The sequence below is a fragment of the Pinus tabuliformis genome, chromosome Q, assembly GCF_031772625.1.
Source record: "Pinus tabuliformis cultivar Carrire ecotype Pingquan chromosome Q, CPIR1, whole genome shotgun sequence".
Lineage (NCBI taxonomy): Eukaryota > Viridiplantae > Streptophyta > Pinopsida > Pinales > Pinaceae > Pinus > Pinus tabuliformis.
The window spans coordinates 1065508793-1065528439 of record NC_142296.1 but is presented as its reverse complement, the minus strand read 5'-3'; the positions used below and the strand labels follow the sequence as shown (position 1 = coordinate 1065528439).

At 35.5% G+C, this 19647-nt stretch overlaps 1 protein-coding gene across 1 annotated transcript; it reads right to left on the bottom strand.

Moving 5' to 3' along the window:
• Positions 1-13172: 13172 nt before the first annotated feature.
• Positions 13173-14883, bottom strand: LOC149223175 (EP1-like glycoprotein 2). The gene has a single exon (XM_089383238.1). It carries the CDS (start codon positions 14807-14809, stop codon positions 13370-13372), a length of 1440 nt encoding a protein of 479 aa, XP_089239364.1. The 5' UTR covers positions 14810-14883; the 3' UTR covers positions 13173-13369.
• Between the last annotated feature and the right edge of the window lie 4764 nt (positions 14884-19647).

Below are 19647 nucleotides of genomic sequence, written 5' to 3'. Positions count from 1 at the left end.
CCCTCGGGCTTGGTATTCCAAGTTGGACAACTACCTACTCAAGTGTGGTTTTAAAACATGTGCAATTGACAAAAATATATATGTCAAATATAAGGATGGAAAACTCATAGTGGTGGTTGTATATGTTGATGATATTATTTTTGCAAGTGATTCAGATTTGTTAACATGCCAATTTGCAACATACATGAAGGTTGAGTTTGTGATGTCTATGCTTGGATAAATTTCTTATTTTCTTGGATTGAAGATTGCACAAACCCCCAAAGGGATTTTCATTTCACAAAGAAAATATCTCAAGTATTAAATAAGTTCAACATCGAGGAATGCTCTTTAGTGAGCACACCAATGGTTACAAGTTGCAAGTTTAGCAAGACTGATGAATGACCAAAAGTAGACTAGACTTTATACAAATCTATCATTAGTAGCCTATTATATTTGACAACTTCAATACTAAACATTATGCAGGTCATTGGTATTGCTGGAAGATTTCAAGCAACCCCTAGATAGAACCATCTTCTAGCAGCCAAGAGGATTCTCATATATTTCATGGCTACAATGGATTATGGACTGTGGTACCCAACAGGTAAATATTTCTCACTAAATGTTTATACTGATGCTGATTGGGCAGGTGATGTAGATGATCAAAAGAGAACTAGTGGTGGTGCATTATTTCTTGGAGAAATTCTAGTTTTGTGGTTGAGCAAGAAGCAAGCTTCCATCTCTTTATCTACAATTGAAGTAGAATATATTAAAACAGATTCTTGTTGCACTAAACTATTATGGATGAATAAAACCTTGCAAGATGTACAAGTTTTTTTTGACCAACCTATTCCAATTATTTGTGACAATACAAGTGATATCATCATGTCAAAGGATCTTGTTTTTCACTCAAAGACAAAACATTTTCCAATCAAGTACCGCTTCATGAGAGAGAAAGTTTCCAGCCAGATGTGAAGCTAGAGTATGTTCCTACAAAATAACATGTCACTGATATTTTCACAAATTTGAGTATTTGAGACACAAATTGAGAGTTGTTCCTCTTGCCTCCCTCCACTAGCTCTTCCTCCAAGAGGAAGAAAGGAATTTGGTATACCTTCAACATATCAAGATGAAGTTGTTAGGTCCACAAGATTACTAAGACAGAGTATGATTGTTGACAGGGGGAGTAAGGTTGCAGGAGGAGCATGTTGGTGTATTTTTCATTGATGCTAGAGTGGGAGAGGTCTTAGTGATCAAACAAAAACAAGAAGGAGAAGTCATGGTTCAAACAACCACATGATTACTTTACAGCAGGAGTACCATGGTTTCGGGGGAGCAACCCCCACCCGTCGAATCCACTCCCAGTGGGAGTGCATTGGGAGTGACCTCGGGAGCGCGCTCCCAAATTCACTCCCTGTGGGAGCGAATTCCGGGAGCGTTCTCCCCAAAAACAAATTGCCCCATGGATTTTAAGGAGTGATAGTGGGAGCTATTACAATTTTTTTTTGAGTGTGGTAGCCTAATGTTCAATCTTATGGCCCTAGTATTGATATGCAGTTCATGGTAATGTTAAATTCTTAATGTAAAAATATGAAAATGAAGGATAAAGGAGAATGGAAATGAAAGATAAAGGAGAATGTCACTTTTACTTAAATTTTTAACATTACCATGAAATGACTCAGGATGTTTGAGAGTAGCCTTCAACCTCACTGGATTTCATATGGAGAAAGTATAATTTTAGATCTCATTCAAAATCCAGCATACTTGTCATTTTTTCATGATTTCAAGATTGAGGGGGATTGTAATGTTTCCATTGGATTTTGTCATGTACTAGGGTATGGAACTTGTATTTAATCAAGACCACCAAACCCTCTTTGTGGGGGAGACTCCCAATGATCAAGAGCACCAAGGTCATTCGACTATGCAGGAGGAGACTGCCAATAAATCACGAGACAAGAAATTAGAAATTTCTCATGGCAAGAGCATCAAGCAGTAGATAGTAGATTTACTTGTCTTTTCTAGTTTCTACTACTTTTTATAACAATTGACTCTTTCATATTTATTATGGTATTTTTTTTAAACAATATATTACAGTTTAAGTTTAAATTTTGAAGTTGGCACTTATAACTAATTGGTAATGAATTATGAATATGATGCTTCGTGAAAGTTGAAAGTTGAAATATTTCATTTCATGTTAGATATTCCTTGTTATAGTTTGGTTAATTCATAATGGTAATGGTTACAATTACAATTTTAGTGATAAATGATGACAAATGTTATATATTGAATTTTGAAAGCTTGAAACTTTAAGATTGATGAATCATGAGACTCGATATGTTGTATGTTACTAACTTGTGGATGTGGTTGATCAAGATTATAAATTCTAGATGATTGATGTTATATGGTTCAATCCATGTTTTTATATCTAATTCGTCATTCTACATGCTTTTTTTTACATATATGCATCAAAATATATAAATATATATATTATATTCGCTCCTGAATCAGGAGCTTTTGAAAATGTCATTCCCTGCTCACGCTTCCGTTCCCGCTCCTGCTCCTACTCCCCACTTCCACTCCTGCTCCCACTCCCAAGTAACATTGAGGAGTACAACACAAGAGAAGTGCATCACACAGGGAGCAAAAACTAAAGGATAGATTTGAGGACAAACAATCATATTTGGTTTTCATGAGAATGTTTTGTTTGATGAAGGTGTTTCCATCAATGATGTTTTGTTTGATGAAGGTGTTTCCATCAATGACAAAGGAGGAGAATGTTAGAAATGTGTTTCCATTGATGGAAACATATGTCAAAAGATGTCAAATATGTCAAAGATGTCAAGGAAGGACACATGTCTTCAATTCCAGGAATAAGAAGAAGAATGAAAATCAACATTAATGAAGAATGGTGCAGATGTCTTGAAGGAAACAAATCACCTTAGGAGCAGTTGGAACCCAAGCATATGGATAGAGCTCTGAAAGATATTTCCAGTGGTATGTGGATGATTGAAAATGACCGTCTGGATTGAAAGTTATGGTCAGTCAAAGGTGCAACTCCAAAAGGTCAAAGGATGTAGAGCCAAAGTTAGTGGAGGAGCTTTGGAGAAGGTCTTAGTTGGGGTTAAGTTTGGCAGACTACCAAACCTAGCAAAGCAGTCAGCGAAACAATTGGTGGAGGCATTGGTTAAAAGGTAGGCAAGTTTAGTGGTGGATCGTGTGCCACACATCCCCACCGACACATCATCGAGAGTGCATGGGGATCTTCCTGCTCTACCGTTAGCCCGCAAGGGGGGCGCACAATGGGTGGTTTTTCCTAGGCCGTCGATCAATAGATCAACAATGGAGATGAATTGCACATCCCCCCTTTCTATACCAAAAACCAGCCCGAGGGGGGAATGCAAACCACAAATGATTTTAGTGAGTGACAGTTAAACACACAACATGTCAGTCAGCGAATAAGGGCCCACATGTCCTCATAACGCATCAGAGTTTGGTTCTAGCGGGTCAACATGGTTGATAGTTAATAATACATGGGGGTGTCAGAATGGGTGGTTAGCTCAAACCTCCTATCATCAAATTAATGGCGAAGATTCATTCCGAAATCCCCCTCCAAATTTCACAAACTATGCTAAAAGGGTGTTGAAATATGTGGTTTTATTAAAAATGGAATTCAATGAAAAACAAAGGCCTCGAGACCCTTTTTCTCTCTCCTCTGATAAGAGGACACACGGCTATAGATTATTAGCCAGATAGTGCAACCAATGACATCTCATCTCGCTAGGTGAATCCTAGAAGTTAAAAGAGCATTCAGAAGTTAAGTGTCGAGATGAAATAGGTAGTCTACGTGGCAACATGAGAAAAGTCGATGAGGACATCAGCATAGGGCTAATCAAGGGTGGACATGTGTCATGAAAATTTGAGGTTTTCAAGTTTTCGATGGGCCATTTTCGGGTGACACATGTCACCACTCTGGACGTACCAAGTGTCCCTGATTACGATAACATGATGTCATCCCATAATTGGCAGGACCTCAAAAGGTTTTGGATCAATAGAAATAGGAAGTTTTGGGCGGACGTGGGCGGTATCAGTGAAGAATCAACCTAGGTGTGCAGTTAATTGGGTGCAGGTGCAGTGGGGGTCCTACTAGGACAACTCATCCTATAGGCTTGACCCCAGAGGTAAATTATGGGCACAAAGAAGACGTCGGGATACAGGCATCAGGACACGACAACAAGACAAGTGGCAGCAACAACCAATGAGAAGAGCGAATAGGTGGCTCCACAGGACAACTCATCCCATTCACATAGCCCTAGAAGGTTTAAAAGGGCGCATAAGGAAAGCATTAGGATAAAGGTGTCGGGAACCACGCATCAACACTCGGTCCGTGCAATAAGAAAATCGAGGGCGCAGAGAAGGGTTTTCAAAAGAAATGAAGCGCCAAGGGGCTAGAAGCAGCCATCGACAACATGGATGAGTTTTAGCAAGAAATCTGGTAGTTTGGCTTAAAATAACAGTTGACTAAAGTTAGAACTAAAGCTAAATTCATTGCTAAACCCTTTAAAAGAGCCAAAATACCCTGAATTAGTAGTTTAACTCACAGTTTGTGTTTTAAACAACAAATGATAGACTGGTAAATTGATGAGTAGATTGAGATGACTGAAATGAATAGGACAAAGGCAAAAATTAAATAATCATGTAAGGATTCAAGTGAAGTTGACTTAAAAGATCAAAAGCCAAAAATATTAGTCAATTTTCTTTATAAGTAAATTTAATTGAGTAGGTTGGATTGATTTTAGTGTGAGAATTTTTTTAGTAGGGTGTGAGTACAGGTGAATTGATGTTGTTGGTGTGTTCTGTAACAAGATATTGCTGAATGTGCATTAGTGAGATTTTGAGGGACAAATTAATTTATTTTTGAGGTGGCATTCATGGTTATAGTGTGAAAATGGATGAAAAATGAATCATTGATGGCCCTACATGGCGAGTCTCCATATATTCCATGCTACAAGATTGAAGCCAATTAGTGAGCACCCAATGCTCATACCACACACAACATTGTTTCCTAGTGAAAACTGAACCCACACATGTGTATATATATATATATATATATATATATATATATATATATATATATATATATATATATATAGATATAGATATATATATATATATATATATATATATATATATATATATATATATATATATATATATATATATATATATATATGTATATATATATATATATATATATGTATATATATATATATATATATATATATATATATATATATATATATATATATATATATATATATATATATATATATATATATATATATATATATATATATATATACATATATATATATATATATGTATATATAGAAACACACACATGTATCAGAGTTTCACCATTCCAATATTAGTGAACCACGAACCTTTCATACAGTAAATATAAAAAGGATTTACAACTCAACATGAGCTCAATAAAATGGATATGCAATTACAAACACTTATCTGGAATTAATACTAGAGTTGGAAACTGAGATTATGACAACGACTCTCCACCCAACCATAGGCAATTGCAACCAAACCTTACTTGCAACTGTCATCCCTGAGTCAAATTCCAAAGCTTGAGGTAGGGTGCGTCCGAGTGTTTTTAATCAACAAACATATTTGAGCCAGGATGTCACAAGGCCACTGATGCCTTCACCCAACAGCTAAACTCATTATGACTCACACTATTTAGGCATACACACGATCATGCAAACATTTCACAATCCAGAGATCCAACTCACTTTCAGGAGAAGAGAGTCCACTATCGAGAAGGTTCATTAGTGGTAAGTTGTTAATGGGCGGAAAACCACTTCTCCATAAGGTTAAACAGTGGGTCAAGCACCTGAGCTTCTATCTTGAGGAAACTCCTTGTGGCTCAACAACCCTCACAAACACCTCTACATGTGGTTCACAGTGACTTAAGCGTTGGAGTTCCCAGGCAGCTGTAACACCCTCCTCTCACATTTACCCAAGCTAACCGGTCCACTGGGGTAAACATGTGATGAGAGACTACTATGATTTGATTCAACTACCCATGTATAGTTAAGCAAGTGGAACTGGCAAAACAAAACCAAACTGGCCTTCCACACATGCTACAGAACCTGCAAGAGCCAATCAACCTTTCCAGGTGACCAATCCCTGAGACAACTTAACATTTTCCTAACCTAGAGTCATAGTTGCTTCCATGACATGGGCATGAATGCGACTGGAACCCTCTAGTCACTCTCGCAGCAAGGGAATGAAGGTGACTGGGGTATTTTTAAGTTAGTTTTGAGCCCGCAACCCCAGATTCTGTGCCACTTTTTCAGGGACGGGACTCATGCCAATACCTAGAACTCCATGAAACTTCCAGAAATAAAAATTAACATCAAAACAATGATACAAGTGCAAATACTTGAAAAAATACATGATTGGACCCCTATTATCCATGACAAGAATATTTTGTCAAACTTGTCACAAATATACATTCTACATTTCATAACAACAGATTTGAGCATAAGGGTCTCATACTTATCTGATAATCGCTAAGAAACATTGATTCCTTATCAAATTAGCTTCATTATTATCTATTAGGTCATATATTCATTATTCATTCATTTACAACATGATGAGAGGCATACATCATCACTGTCATAAAACATAATCATAACCAGGATATAAATAATAAGGATACAAAAGCCAACTCGGTTTGGGACTTCCATGAACCACCCAACCATAGATTGGCTTAACCAAATCTTTCTTTCAACCAATCACCCCCGTGCCATATTCCAAGCATGAATGTAGGACTCATAACCAAAACTCAACCAGGGCTTCCCGCGGCTACACCACCTCAACCTCATTAATAGAATCAAGCTTTACCGCAATCCACACCAGATCACTAGGCCTTAAACAAGCATGGATTCCATCTGGTTTCTCCACCTACACCATGAGGAATTTTACTATCTCCTAATCTCTAGGATTTACCGCAATCCACAGTTTGATTTAGGGATCACTAAGCCAAAATCAAGACTCCACCTTGTAGGCTTTACCGTATATCTCGCCATTCACTGACCAAGGATTCATAAGCCTCATCGAGGGCACCCACCTCTAAGATTTACCGTATATCCCTCCATTCATCGGTCAAGGATTCCTTGGACCACCGACGTAACACAAAATCTGGCTTTATGGCAACCCACAGTTCGGTTCAGGGGTTACTAGGCCAAGGCTTTACCATAATCCACAGTATGGTTCAAGGATCACTAGGCCATGTGTTCTTTCTTTTAGAGATCCACTTCACTTAGTTTTGAATCCATTCGACAATCCAGCTCAACCAAAACATGAGAACCCCATCACACCATGATTATCCAGAAATGGAAAGACTAGGTTGAAAAACACTATCACACCTGGAAAAACCCATTCCCATGACAACAAGAGAACCACAAACACACATGCATAACCATGCATTCTAAATATATCAAGGAAATCACACATGCAAATTGATACCTACAAATAATTCCATTGTAGCTGCTTGAACCTGCTCTTCCTTTCTTGATCTTTGCTTCCTCTTGCCTTCTTTTCTCTTCTTGATCCAATGTTGAAGTGCTCCAAGAAACTCTAAGTGTCCAAGAGTATGAGAGAGAGGGAATAGAGAGAGCTCCAAAATTGAACTGACAAAAAGTTACCAACTGATCCTCATAAGCCTTTTTATCATTGAGGCCTCTGATTTCTTCAATTTCCATTATTTTCCTTCATTTTCCTCCTCACATGCAACCCGTGACCCTTCACCTTCCTTTTCTCCTATTTTCCATTATTTTCATAAATAAAATGCCAATTAATGCCTCATTCCTTTCCATCCCTTCCCATTGCCTTTGTCAATTTGCTTAGCCATAATAAACCAAATGAACACCCACACTAGGATGTTTTTCCCAACATTCAACTTGGAATACGTGTCCCATAATCATGGTTATTATTTTTCCTTTATCAACTTTATTTACATGGAGATTTTACTAGGGTTGTTACAACAACTCTTGGTGGTTCAACAACTCTCACAAGCACCTTAGTGATTCTTCCAAAATCTAACAGGTTCATCAACCACAAGCTTCCAGTGGCTTCTTCAGCCTTACAGGCAAGCCACACTCTCTTAAACAATTCACACAACAAGCTTCACTCAGAAGGTTCCTCAGTTGGTGCTCCTTTTCCTGGAGTTGAATTCAATGCTAGAGACCACTTGGTCTCTCTTTCAACTTTACGTTTTCATACACATGTAGCTCTGAACACTGCATTTGTTGCTAATAAGTCCTGCTTATGTGCACGTGAGTCCAAGAGGGAGCATGTATCCATAAATGAATGGATGTACACCACCCCCCTGCTCCTTCCAACAAATTAATTGCCTTCCCTCTTCGCACAAGTCACACAACGTTCATTCCCTAACAATGCAACACATGTTGCTCATAATTTTTGTCCTTTTCTTTGCTTATTGTTTGGACTAAATGACACTCTGACTTGTCCTTCCCTTTTCAGTTGAATTCAATGCACAATCAACACATTTAATTGATTTCAATCAACCAGCATTGATATTGAAGAACAACCATTTTCTCAAGCAACCTCCTACCTCAAGAAATTAGAATCTATGTCCCTTTCTTATCCATTTTCAACATAATTACCCTTATTTACAAAAGTCAAAGTGTTAACTGAGGGATATCACAAGTTAGAAATTAAATAGCTTTATATTACGCTCTTGGTTTTGAATATCTATGGTCTGTATGTGAATAGAGTTCCCTTTTGGGAAGAATTGACAGACTCCAAATATTTCGATGTTCCTCACCTTCTATTTGGAGAGGATTTAGACTGATCATTATCATTGAGAGAGGTTTCGAGAGAAATTCCCATACATGATCTTCATAGTGGTTTTTTTGGATTTTTGCGAAGCACGTGTTAGCGGGAGTTGCTCCTATGAAGCTGATGCCAACCTGGAGATATTTTCATGTCAATGAAGATGCCATTTTTTGGCGTTTGAACACTATTTGGAAGGGTCATTCCTTGTGAAATTTTGGGTGTCCACTGGAGGATTATTAGATCACTCACCGAATTTGGGAGGGAAGAAGCATCATGCTCCTCTAAAATACAACCACTCTTGGATTGCAGAAGAATTTTATAGGAAGCTGGTCGAGGATAATTGGGAGCATCTGTCTCTATATTCTCCATCATCCCTTATGTATCTATTTGTTGAAAATATCACAAAGATCAAAGAATTCACCAAGAAGTGGGTTAAATATTATCATGATAGATCTCTTGGTTAGTTTAAGGATGTTGAAGTCCAAATTGTAATATTATATGGAGACAATGTTGTTAATTCTCTTTCTGATTCAGACCTCTCTCAATTATGAGATCTTGAAGATTAGTGATACTCGTTATTAGAAAAGGAAGAAACAACTTGACAACTCAAGAGCCGTGCGATTTGGATAAAATAGGTTTTTTTTCATCAGCATGCACATTATATAAAATAATTGAACTCAATTTGGAAAATTAAATGAACATATGGTTTTGTGGTTCATTCTTATAAAGATATATTAATAAGGAAGGGATTCATCATTTTCATTTTCTCTTCAATGAGCTCATGGGCTATCCCGTTTAGGAAATCTTGGGAGTAATTGCAAAATTTGATCCTGTTTTTCTGGATGACATTAGTCAATTTTTGGAAGAAGTGGCGACCAAGTATGAAATTATTGCGTCCCTTGACACCATGCAAAAAGGAAAGAACCCAGGTCCATTTGGGTTCACGGTGGATTTCTTTATCGTATTCTATGATTTTCTAAAACATGATTTTCTTTAGGTGGTTAGGGAGTCTCAGAGGTATGGAGAAATGTTGGGGTCTTTTAACTCAATTTTTTTGGCTCTCAGTTTCCCCAAAAACCAAGATGGTGTTTCTTTCAATGATTATCATCTAATATCATTCTGCAATGTGATTTATAAGATTGTGGCCAAGATCATAGCCATGATATTAAGGACCATTTTGAGTGAGTTAATTGTCAGAAGAACAGTTTGGCTTCCTATAACATAGGAAAATAAACGATGATGCCTTAAATGATCAAGAATTTATTCATTCAATGAAAATGTTAAATTAGTCAGCGACCATCTTAAAAATCGATCTATTTAAAGCCTATGGTAGAGTAAGTTAGGTCTTCTTGTGGTTGGTTCTATTGAAGATGAGAATAGATTTATCCATTGTTAATCAGATTATGGGATGTGTCAAATCAGTCTCTTTTGCTATGCTCATCAACGAGTCTCCTTCAAGATTTTTTCAGGGTTCTAGGGGGCTTAGGTAGGGGTGTCCAATGTCCCTCTTTCTTTTTCTTATTGTTGCGGAGGTCCTTGAAAAACTCATTAATGATTCTAGATCCAAAACAAATCTTACTGGAGTTAAGGTGTCGGTTCAAGAATTCATTTCTCAACTCATATTCATGGATGGTGTGCTTCGTTTTGTGCAGGGCTCACATCAAGACCTCAACTCCTTAAAATGAATTTTGGACATTTATTGGAAAGTAACGAGAATGGGAATCAACAATTTGAAATTGTGTTTTATTTCTCATGGGTTGTCAAAATTTCCTTTTCAATGGAACTCCTCCAATTTCTACGAAAAGAACCTGATTGTAGATTTAAATACCTTGGATTTTTGCTCAAGCCAAATAGTTACAGGTTCGTTGATTGGTTATGGTTGTTCAAAAAGGTGGAAGCTCACATTTCTCTCTAGATCAATAGGATTCTTTCACATGGGGGGTGGTCAATATTATTAAAGTCAATTTTGGAAATTATTCAAGTCTATTAGACCTCTATCACAACAATGTCGAAAATAATTCGCTCCAAGATAAAGCTAATAGACTTCTAATTCTTTTGGTCTAGGTCAAAGCTTTATGGCAACATTCCTCCCATTAAATGGAACCATGTGGCATCTTCAAAACAATTAAGAGGATGAGGGATTAAAAGCATTTACATTTTTTTTCTGAATCTCATGTTGCTAGAAGCCTTTGGAGGCTCACTCGTTGCTATTGTTTATGGGGTAAGGTGAGGAAATTCAAATATTTACAACACTTGTAAATAAAAGATTGGTATGGAATTCCTATAAAGTATCCTAAAGATTCTATTGTTTGGAAGGTGCTCGAATGTGATTTTCTCCCTATTGGCTTTTGGACATTTTGGAGGATAGGAAATGGAAGTAAGGTAAAAATAGGGGAGTACCCATGGTTGGAAGTTGGTGAGGATTTTTTAAAGTCATATTCTCTCATTTGAATGCTTCACGCACTTGGTATTTTTACTCTTAAGCATGCACAAGCTCACTCTCCATAAGTTAAAGGAAGCCAACATAGAAATCCACTGTGGTCTTACAATTGGAGGGTTAAGAAGCAATGTAATGGTCTCACTTCATTGGGATCTTGGTCTTGAATTTCATCAAGATAAAGGAGGAGGAAGAGGATGTCCTTTGTTAGTTGAAAAATGTGTTGGAAATTGGATAAACCAAAGCTCCCTATGTGTTTTGTGACATGAACTAACCACTTCTCGTGGATCCTTATCTATGGCGATGCGATCGTTGACTAAAACCTGCGGGTTTTGGTCTAACAACAATTGTGATTCCCAACAAGTTGTATCAGAGCGTAGGTCATGAGTTCGGTACACACCTGACTCTTGTTGGGGGGAAGATTGTTAGACATTGGATAAACCAATGCTCCCTGTGTGTTTCACGACATGGACTAACCACCTCTCGTGGATCCATATCTCTGACAACACAATCGTTGACTAACACTTGTGGGTTTTGGTCTAACGACAATCATGATTCCCGAAAAAATGTAGATTTGGGAGAGCATTCAATAAATTTTGGATAAATAGTGGTTATGAATCTTAATTCAATGTCGAAAAGGAATGTTGGTGAAGTATTCTTTGGAAGATTCATGCTCCCTTGAAGTGTAAATTAATTATGTGGATGACACTTTCCAATAAGCTATTGATTTGGGAGAATGGCTTAAAATGGGGATGGATTTGGCTCTAATAGGTGTTCACTATGCAAGAATAACGAGGAATCTATTCCTCACCTTTTCATCTTATGTCATTAAGCAAAATATATCCTAAGGTTTTTGTTAGCATAACTAAAGTCGAAGTCATCCTAGTTAAACTCGAGGTTGGAGGAATGCACGAGGTATTGGCTAGCAAACTAGTCGGTAAAATATTTTGAAGCATTTCCTATCATATTTGTTTATGGCATTTGGTGGGCTCGAAACTCTAGTGTTTTTAGAGATGCTGACATTCCCCTGAAGTTTCAGCGAGTAAGATCATAAGACTAATTGAGGAATCTATGGTAGATTTAAGGAGTAAAATCGCAAGGAATCTAGCCATGCCTTATTTATAGTAGAATTTATAGCTCTAAGGACTCTCCTTTGAGTTGTCGCTGAAAGATGTGTCAAAAAAGTATACATTATGGGTGACTTAAAACATGTTATCGATTGGACTTTAAAAAAAGTCTCTATGGTGAATGTTCATATTAACCTTTTACTTCAAGGTTTGCACAAGTCTATTTAAGCTTTTGATTGGCTCTTCTTTTGTCACATTTTTAGAGAACTAAATATGAAAGTTGATGCTCTTTCCAAGGAGGCATGGTCCCTCCCTCCTAGATCTCTAGGCATTAGTGAGTTAGTGAGTTTAATGATGGCCAGGAATCTAATACCATAGAGTGTTAATTCTTATTTAATTCTATATAGTGTGACACATGTGAAATAAAAAGTTAATATTTTGTAAGTTTTTTTATGTAAGCTAGAATGAAAAATACAAATATGGATACCAAAATATATACTTTGTAAAAAATGTTTCAAAAGTAAAAATAGCATAAAACATATACATCCAACTTAAATAAAAAAACAAATTATTCTTCTTTTCAAATAACCATCTATATATAAATTTTTGTTTCTAATATATATACCAATTTTAAAATTTTAATTTATTTATTGATTATAAAAATTTAATAAAATAATAAATGTGATGATATACACATTACCAATTCAAACTACAATCACGCTTTAATCTCTACTACTTTAATCTAAAGCAAACAATTGAATAATTAAAATGTATTATAGAAATGGTCATAACAAAAATTTCCATAACTAAAATGCAGATGATCAACCACTTTTTATATTTTATTATTTTTGGCAATTTATGATTTACATAATCCTTTCCTAACATCATGGCCACGGCCATGGCCATCTGAAGACTGCCAATATAATCTCTTATTATATTTTATTAAAAACCAAGGACCAGAAAATTAGTCGTCTGATGGCATGAGAATACAGTAAATGAAGAAGGGGACGGACAGTTAAACCTTCTTAACAGTCTTAATGAATGCAAGGTGCGTGCTATTCCCAAGCTGGTTGAGAGTACCCACAGTCTGGGTGTGAAAGCACGCAGATGACTCTTCCCAGTAGAAGAATGCCGCACAGGTACAATCGTTCAAACACCTCCTCCTGCACTCTTCCAAACTCGTTTTTCCAGTTCGGCTTGCATTCACATATTTGCTGGAGAAATGCTCGGCTCCCACCAGCTTATAGAAATCGACAGAAGAATTGGAAGAAGCATCTTTGCAGTTTGGAAGGGAAGGGGGCGAGCAGCTAGTAGACCAGCCTTTGAAGCCATCGATTTGAGGGCAGGCCACGCATTGACCCTTCTCACAAACCCCAAATCCTCCACATTTCCTCGGAAGACCACACTGAGGCACTCCTCGCCAACAGCCAAATCGCTGGTATGTAATATCCCAGGTATTCAGTTCGATATCGGGCGAGTAAGTATACATTCTCAGATCTCCATCGGAGTCCAGTCTCAGAAAGGACAGAGTAGTGTTAAATCTGGGGGTGTTGAAACCATAGAGAGCCGTGGTGGTTTCTTCAGAAATGAGGTTGCAGAGTTCCGGTGCCCTGAACTCTGGTGCCGCAGTGAAGTTGGCCAGCCTCATCTCCATCTCCTGACGAAACCCATTCTCGGCTTCTGGATCGCTCAGGAACGTTATGATACTCACCGGCTTCTTGCAGGTGTGCGTGATGGCATAGATGTCCTTTAAGCTCGCGTCATAGAAGCTGAGAGTCCAGTAAGGCAGAGGGTCGGGAAAGCTGGCATACAGAGCGAATCCTCCGGCTTCCATTACAAGACTGTAAGGGCCCTCGGATCCGTCCTTGTCCGACACGCGGCTCACCAGTTTCTTCACGCCCCCAATGTTCAGTGACTGCCCCACTAAGAGACTATCGGTCGGGTGATCGAAACTCTGCCACACCGTTCTGTTTTTTTGGTCATAGAGCACCAGGTTGCCGTTGGTCCGGAGTTCGATTCCCACGACGCCCTTGTTGGAAGTGTTTGTGGACCAAACCGCGCGCCCATCTACATTCGAGAGGAGGAGGTTTCCGTCGGTGCCGAATTTGAGAGTGGCATTCTCTCGGACGAGGTCGTTCCTGTTGGCAGTCCACACGAACCTCATGGTTTCTGCATTTCCATGGTAGCCCATCCGAATGGCCAGGGCGTAGGCATTGGGCGTGGTGTTGAAGAAAACCAGCTGGAAGATGCCATTCGAAGTTGCCAGTGGAGCCAATCTGTAGTTGGCATCGTATTCGACAACATATTCTCCCAGCTCTCCTGAGTTCACGAAAGAGAAGGTTCCACTCACATGAGTGCCCATTGCTTGCTGAAACAACAGCCCGAAAACAAGAAGAAACAAAGTTGAATCCATCGTTGGCTGAGTTTTTTTCAATACAACAGAGAATTCTCTCATGCTCCTTCTCAGTCCCTGTCTGAACTTTTAAATACAGTGGAGAATTCTCTCTTCTCTTGTTCTCGTTCTGAAAGTTTGCCTGTGGAATTAAAAAAGTCAGAAATCAGGGGAATGAAAAATCATTATAATATTCACCATGTGCAAAACGAGGGGATTGGACACACATCATGTCAAGTTGTGGATTTCATCATTGAATTCAACCTGATATGGTCCACATTGCACAACCAGCAAAGCATGTTTATCCACAGTCATTTTTGTTAATTCAACATGACATGGTCCACATTGCACAACCAGCAAAGCATGTTTATCCACAATCATTTTTGTTTATATTAAACTCTGTGCATCGGAATAAAACTCCCTGTTACTGCCCTCTTTGTAGGAAAAGAGGGCCAATTATTTTATCTATTTTGCCCCTGCAACTAAAAGATTGGGTCTTAAAAGTGGGGTTGGTGAAGATGGCAAGGCTGAGGTAGGCAAGCTGTGACTTTGTGTACAGATGCATTTCTTTATCCTTCGGAAGGGAGATTTGTGTTTTTGGAAAGGTTATTGGCATTTCAAAGGTTTGTCTATATGCTTTTTTAAACAAAATTTGTCCCAAATCCGAGTACAATGGTGCTGCTTGGACTTTGATAATGAATGTAAATCAACATCATTGAAAATTAAATGTTCAATATGTAAGTCTAAATGTACTTCAGGACTTTGGTAATGGGCAATTCATTTTCAATGATGGATTCTAGGACTTTGGTAATGGGCATTTCATTTTCAATGATGGATTCTGGTAAGGGGCATTTCATTTTTAATGATGGATTTTGGTAAGGGGCATTTCATTTTCAATTATGTTGATTGAATTTATTTATTTGTAATTGGGTTTATAATTTTTTTTAATCAAATGTTTTAATCCTTTTAATGATGGTTCAAACAAGTGGAAGCTTGCATTTTTTTATAGATCAATAGGCTTCTTTCATGTAGAGGGTGATTAATTTTATTAAAATCAGTTTTAGAAAGTATTTAATTTTACTAGTTTTCTATGGCAACAATGTCAAAAAGAATTCTCTCTGAAATAAGCTTCTTCACTTCTTATGATTTGAGTCAAATGCTCTCTTGATTTGGGTTAAATGCTCTCTGATAGTGTTCTTTTGGTTAAATGGAGCCGTGTGGTATCTCCAAAACAATTAAGAGGATGGAGGACTAAAAACATTTACATTTTTTCTCAATCTCTTGATGCCAACAACCTTTGGAGGATCACAGATTGTTATTTATTATGGGCAGGGTGAGGAATCCAAACATCTACATCACTTGTTAATAGAAGATTGGTATTAAATGCCTACAAATTCTCCTAAAGATTCTTTTGTTTAAAAGGTGCTAGTGGGTCCTTTTCTCCTTGTTGGCTCTTGGAAAATTTGGAGGATAGAAAATGAAAGTAAGGTAAAAATAGTGGAGGGCCCATGATTGGGAGCTGGTGACAATTTTGATTGTCAGATCCTCTCATTTGAATATTTCATGTAGTTGGTATTTTTATTCTTAATTATGCATAAACTTTAGTCTCCACAAGTTAGAGGGACGCAAGGGTAGATATACATTGTGGCCTTAGGATTGGAGGGTTAGGAAGCAATGAAATGGTATCATTTTCATTGGTAATTTGCTCTGGAAAGAAAGTTGGTGTTTTTCAAATTTGTGATATAAGCTCAAATGAACTATACTAAGTGTAAATGTCAAAATATATACTTTGTAAAAATTGTTACTAAGTGTAGATGTCAAATTATATACTTTGTAAAAATTGTTTTAAAAAATAGTAGTAGCCTAAAACATACATATCCCATTAAAAAAAAATACAAATTAATTTTCTTTTCAAATAACAAAATATATATTCATTATTTATAAATATTTTTTTTCATATATATAATTTTAATATATTTAATAAAATAATAAATTTAATAATATACCAATCTTCAAAATTAACCATTCAAGACTGCAATTCATGAATCAATTGTATCACTAAGGCTAAAAGATTTGTACAATACAACTTACAACTTGCACCAGGGCACATGATCAGGCACTTTACCTTTTTTTTCTCCTCTTATTATATCTTTACTAAAAATCAAGGACTAATGAATAAGCACTTTGTATGAAGCAGTGGAGTTCATCATTGAATTGAAAGTGATATGGTCAACCACCAACAAAGCATGTCTATCCACAATCGTTTTTGTTTATATTAAACTTTGAGCATGAATAAATCTCCCTCTTACTATCCTCTATGTAAGAAAAGATGTTGTCAATTATTTGATCTATTTCACCCCTGAAACTAAAAGATTTGGTCTTAAACGTGGGTTTGCAAGCTGTGACTTTGATTATAGATCCATTGCTTTGTCCTTTAGAAAGGTCTTTGTGTTTTTGAAAGGGAACCTCAATTTTCCAGTGTTTCCCTGTATGCCATTTTAAACAAAATTTCATTTTCAATTCCAATTGTGAACTTGGTAAGGGGCATTTCATTTTTAATAGACTTGGTAGGGGATATTTCATTTTTAATGATGTTCGATGGAGAATCATTTATTTGTAATTTATTATTTTTATTTTTATTTTTTGAAATTTTTATTAATTAATTATTTTTTTAAAGAAATATATATATGTTTTGGTTCTCGAAGAATAATTTAGATTTAATAATAAAATATAAAATTATTATAATACAGGTTATTAAGTGTTTTAATCTTTGATAATTAGTAAAGTGTCTACTTAAAATTTGAATAAGTTAATTTTTATACACAATTTATTTTTCTTAAAATTTTAAATTAAATCTATTATATTATTTGTGAGAATTAAATGTAAATAGAAAAAGATTAATAATTATTTTTTCCAAATACAAAAAACAAATTTAATTAACTTATATTTTATTTTTTTATTAATAAATTTTAATTAACTTATATTTTATTTTTTTATAAATTTAATTAACTTATATTTTATTTTTTTATTAATAAATTTTAATTAACTTATATTTTATTTTTTTATTAATAAATTTTAATAATAAAATGAGTAAAAATTACTAAAATCATATACATATTTATGAATTAAAAACATATACATATTTATGAATAAAAGATGAATTATTAAAAATGTATTAAAATAAAAATGAATTTTAATTTATTTTTAAAAATTTAATTGATTAAAATATTAGTAGTTAATAAAATTTAATTTATAATTTATACACTTAAAATTAAATAAAAATAAATAAAAAAAAACAATATTAAATAATTAAATTTTTTTTTTTTTTTTTTATTGATGATGATGATGATGGTGGTGGTTAACCCGATCAAACTTTGGTCTATTGGACCTAAAGAAATGAATTATTTAGTTTGGTTTAAGATTTTATTCCTATGCTCAAAAAGCTTGGAGAGAAGCCTCCCAAGCTCACTGTAATTTTGACAACGTAAAAGGCTAGGAAGGTCAGTATTGCAACAAAGATTTTGAAACTGAGATCTAATGTGGTTGTACGGGGTTTGTATTCTTATAGAGATGGTAAAACCTTTCCATCCATGGTGTTTTAGGAACTGCCCAATGACCCGTTTCACTATGGAGCTCATGAGAGTTCGTTCTAATCTTGGCTATATTAATTTTCTTCTTTGAGCTAGTTAAAACAGAGAGATATTTTTGATCTTCTAGGGTGGGGTTGATGACCTCCTTATAATATCTTAATTTTCTTTTAGTTGCTAGATATTTCTCACACCACATTTTTTCTTTAAACTTAGAAGTAACAATATTTTTAATGTTATTAATGTTTTGCAATGCAACATTCTCGTCGATCTCCCAATGGTTTAACCAGGCCCGGGTGTCTTTATACGAACCTCATTTGAGCCTTAGGTGGTTTTGGTTGGAATTTAAAGCTAGCTTAGGAAGTCTATGGTTTCCTATGTTATTGATTTTGTGATTCTACAACAGAAACCTAGTCATAGCTAGGCTCTCGATAGGGGAAAGACTCACTTCTATAAGGAGAATAGGATAGGGTGTGTTGCTTTTAATTTTGAGGTTATACGTTGTAAAACGCTTATTTGTTCAATGTTTCTCCAGGATTTTCTAGAGATGCTACAACCCCAAACCTCACATCCATATTAGATAACCAGAGTGACTAAAGTTTCAAAGAGGAACTTATTTCTATCCCACATTATTAGGTTATATTAAGGTTAATTTTTTAATAAAATAAAAAAATCAATATTAAATAATTAAAATAAATGTTTTTTTATTAGGTTATATTAAGGTTAATTTTTTAGTTAAAAAAAAAATAAAAATATTTGGTTGATAGAGAATTTTAAAATATTTTTTTTACAGATTTAAAAAAAAAAAAAAAAAAAAAATTCTTCTATTCAATAGATAAATTGGTTCTTATAAGCTCAACCTAATTACCAAAAACAATATTTGAAATCCAAATTATTTTATTTACATAAATGTTAATAAAATTACAACTTACAAAAGTATTTGTCATAATAATTATAATTCAATTTTAGAGTGACAAGACACCAAATTGTTATATGAGAACTCTTTGTTGTGGATATTTTTGTCCAACAATTTAACTAGTAAAATTTAAAAAAACATACATACTTATAAATTTAAAAATAAAATTATAATAACCCCTATCCTTTCACCCACTCCTTTCGATCTTGTGTACACATACTCAACTTCGATGCATCATGTGATATCTTTTCCCTTACTATGCATCTCCAATACTCAAACTAACCAATGCTTCACCAAATTAATTTAATCATCTACTTATAAAATTAATTAAATATTTATAATTAAATACTAAATATTGAAATATTAAATTGAAAAAACTTTATTACACAGTAAGGCGT

What these genes read in the sequence shown, in the direction of transcription:
- LOC149223175 (XM_089383238.1), bottom strand. Translation starts at nt 14,809, where the DNA reads ATGAGAGAATTCTCTGTTGTATTGAAAAAAACTCAGCCAACGATGGAT.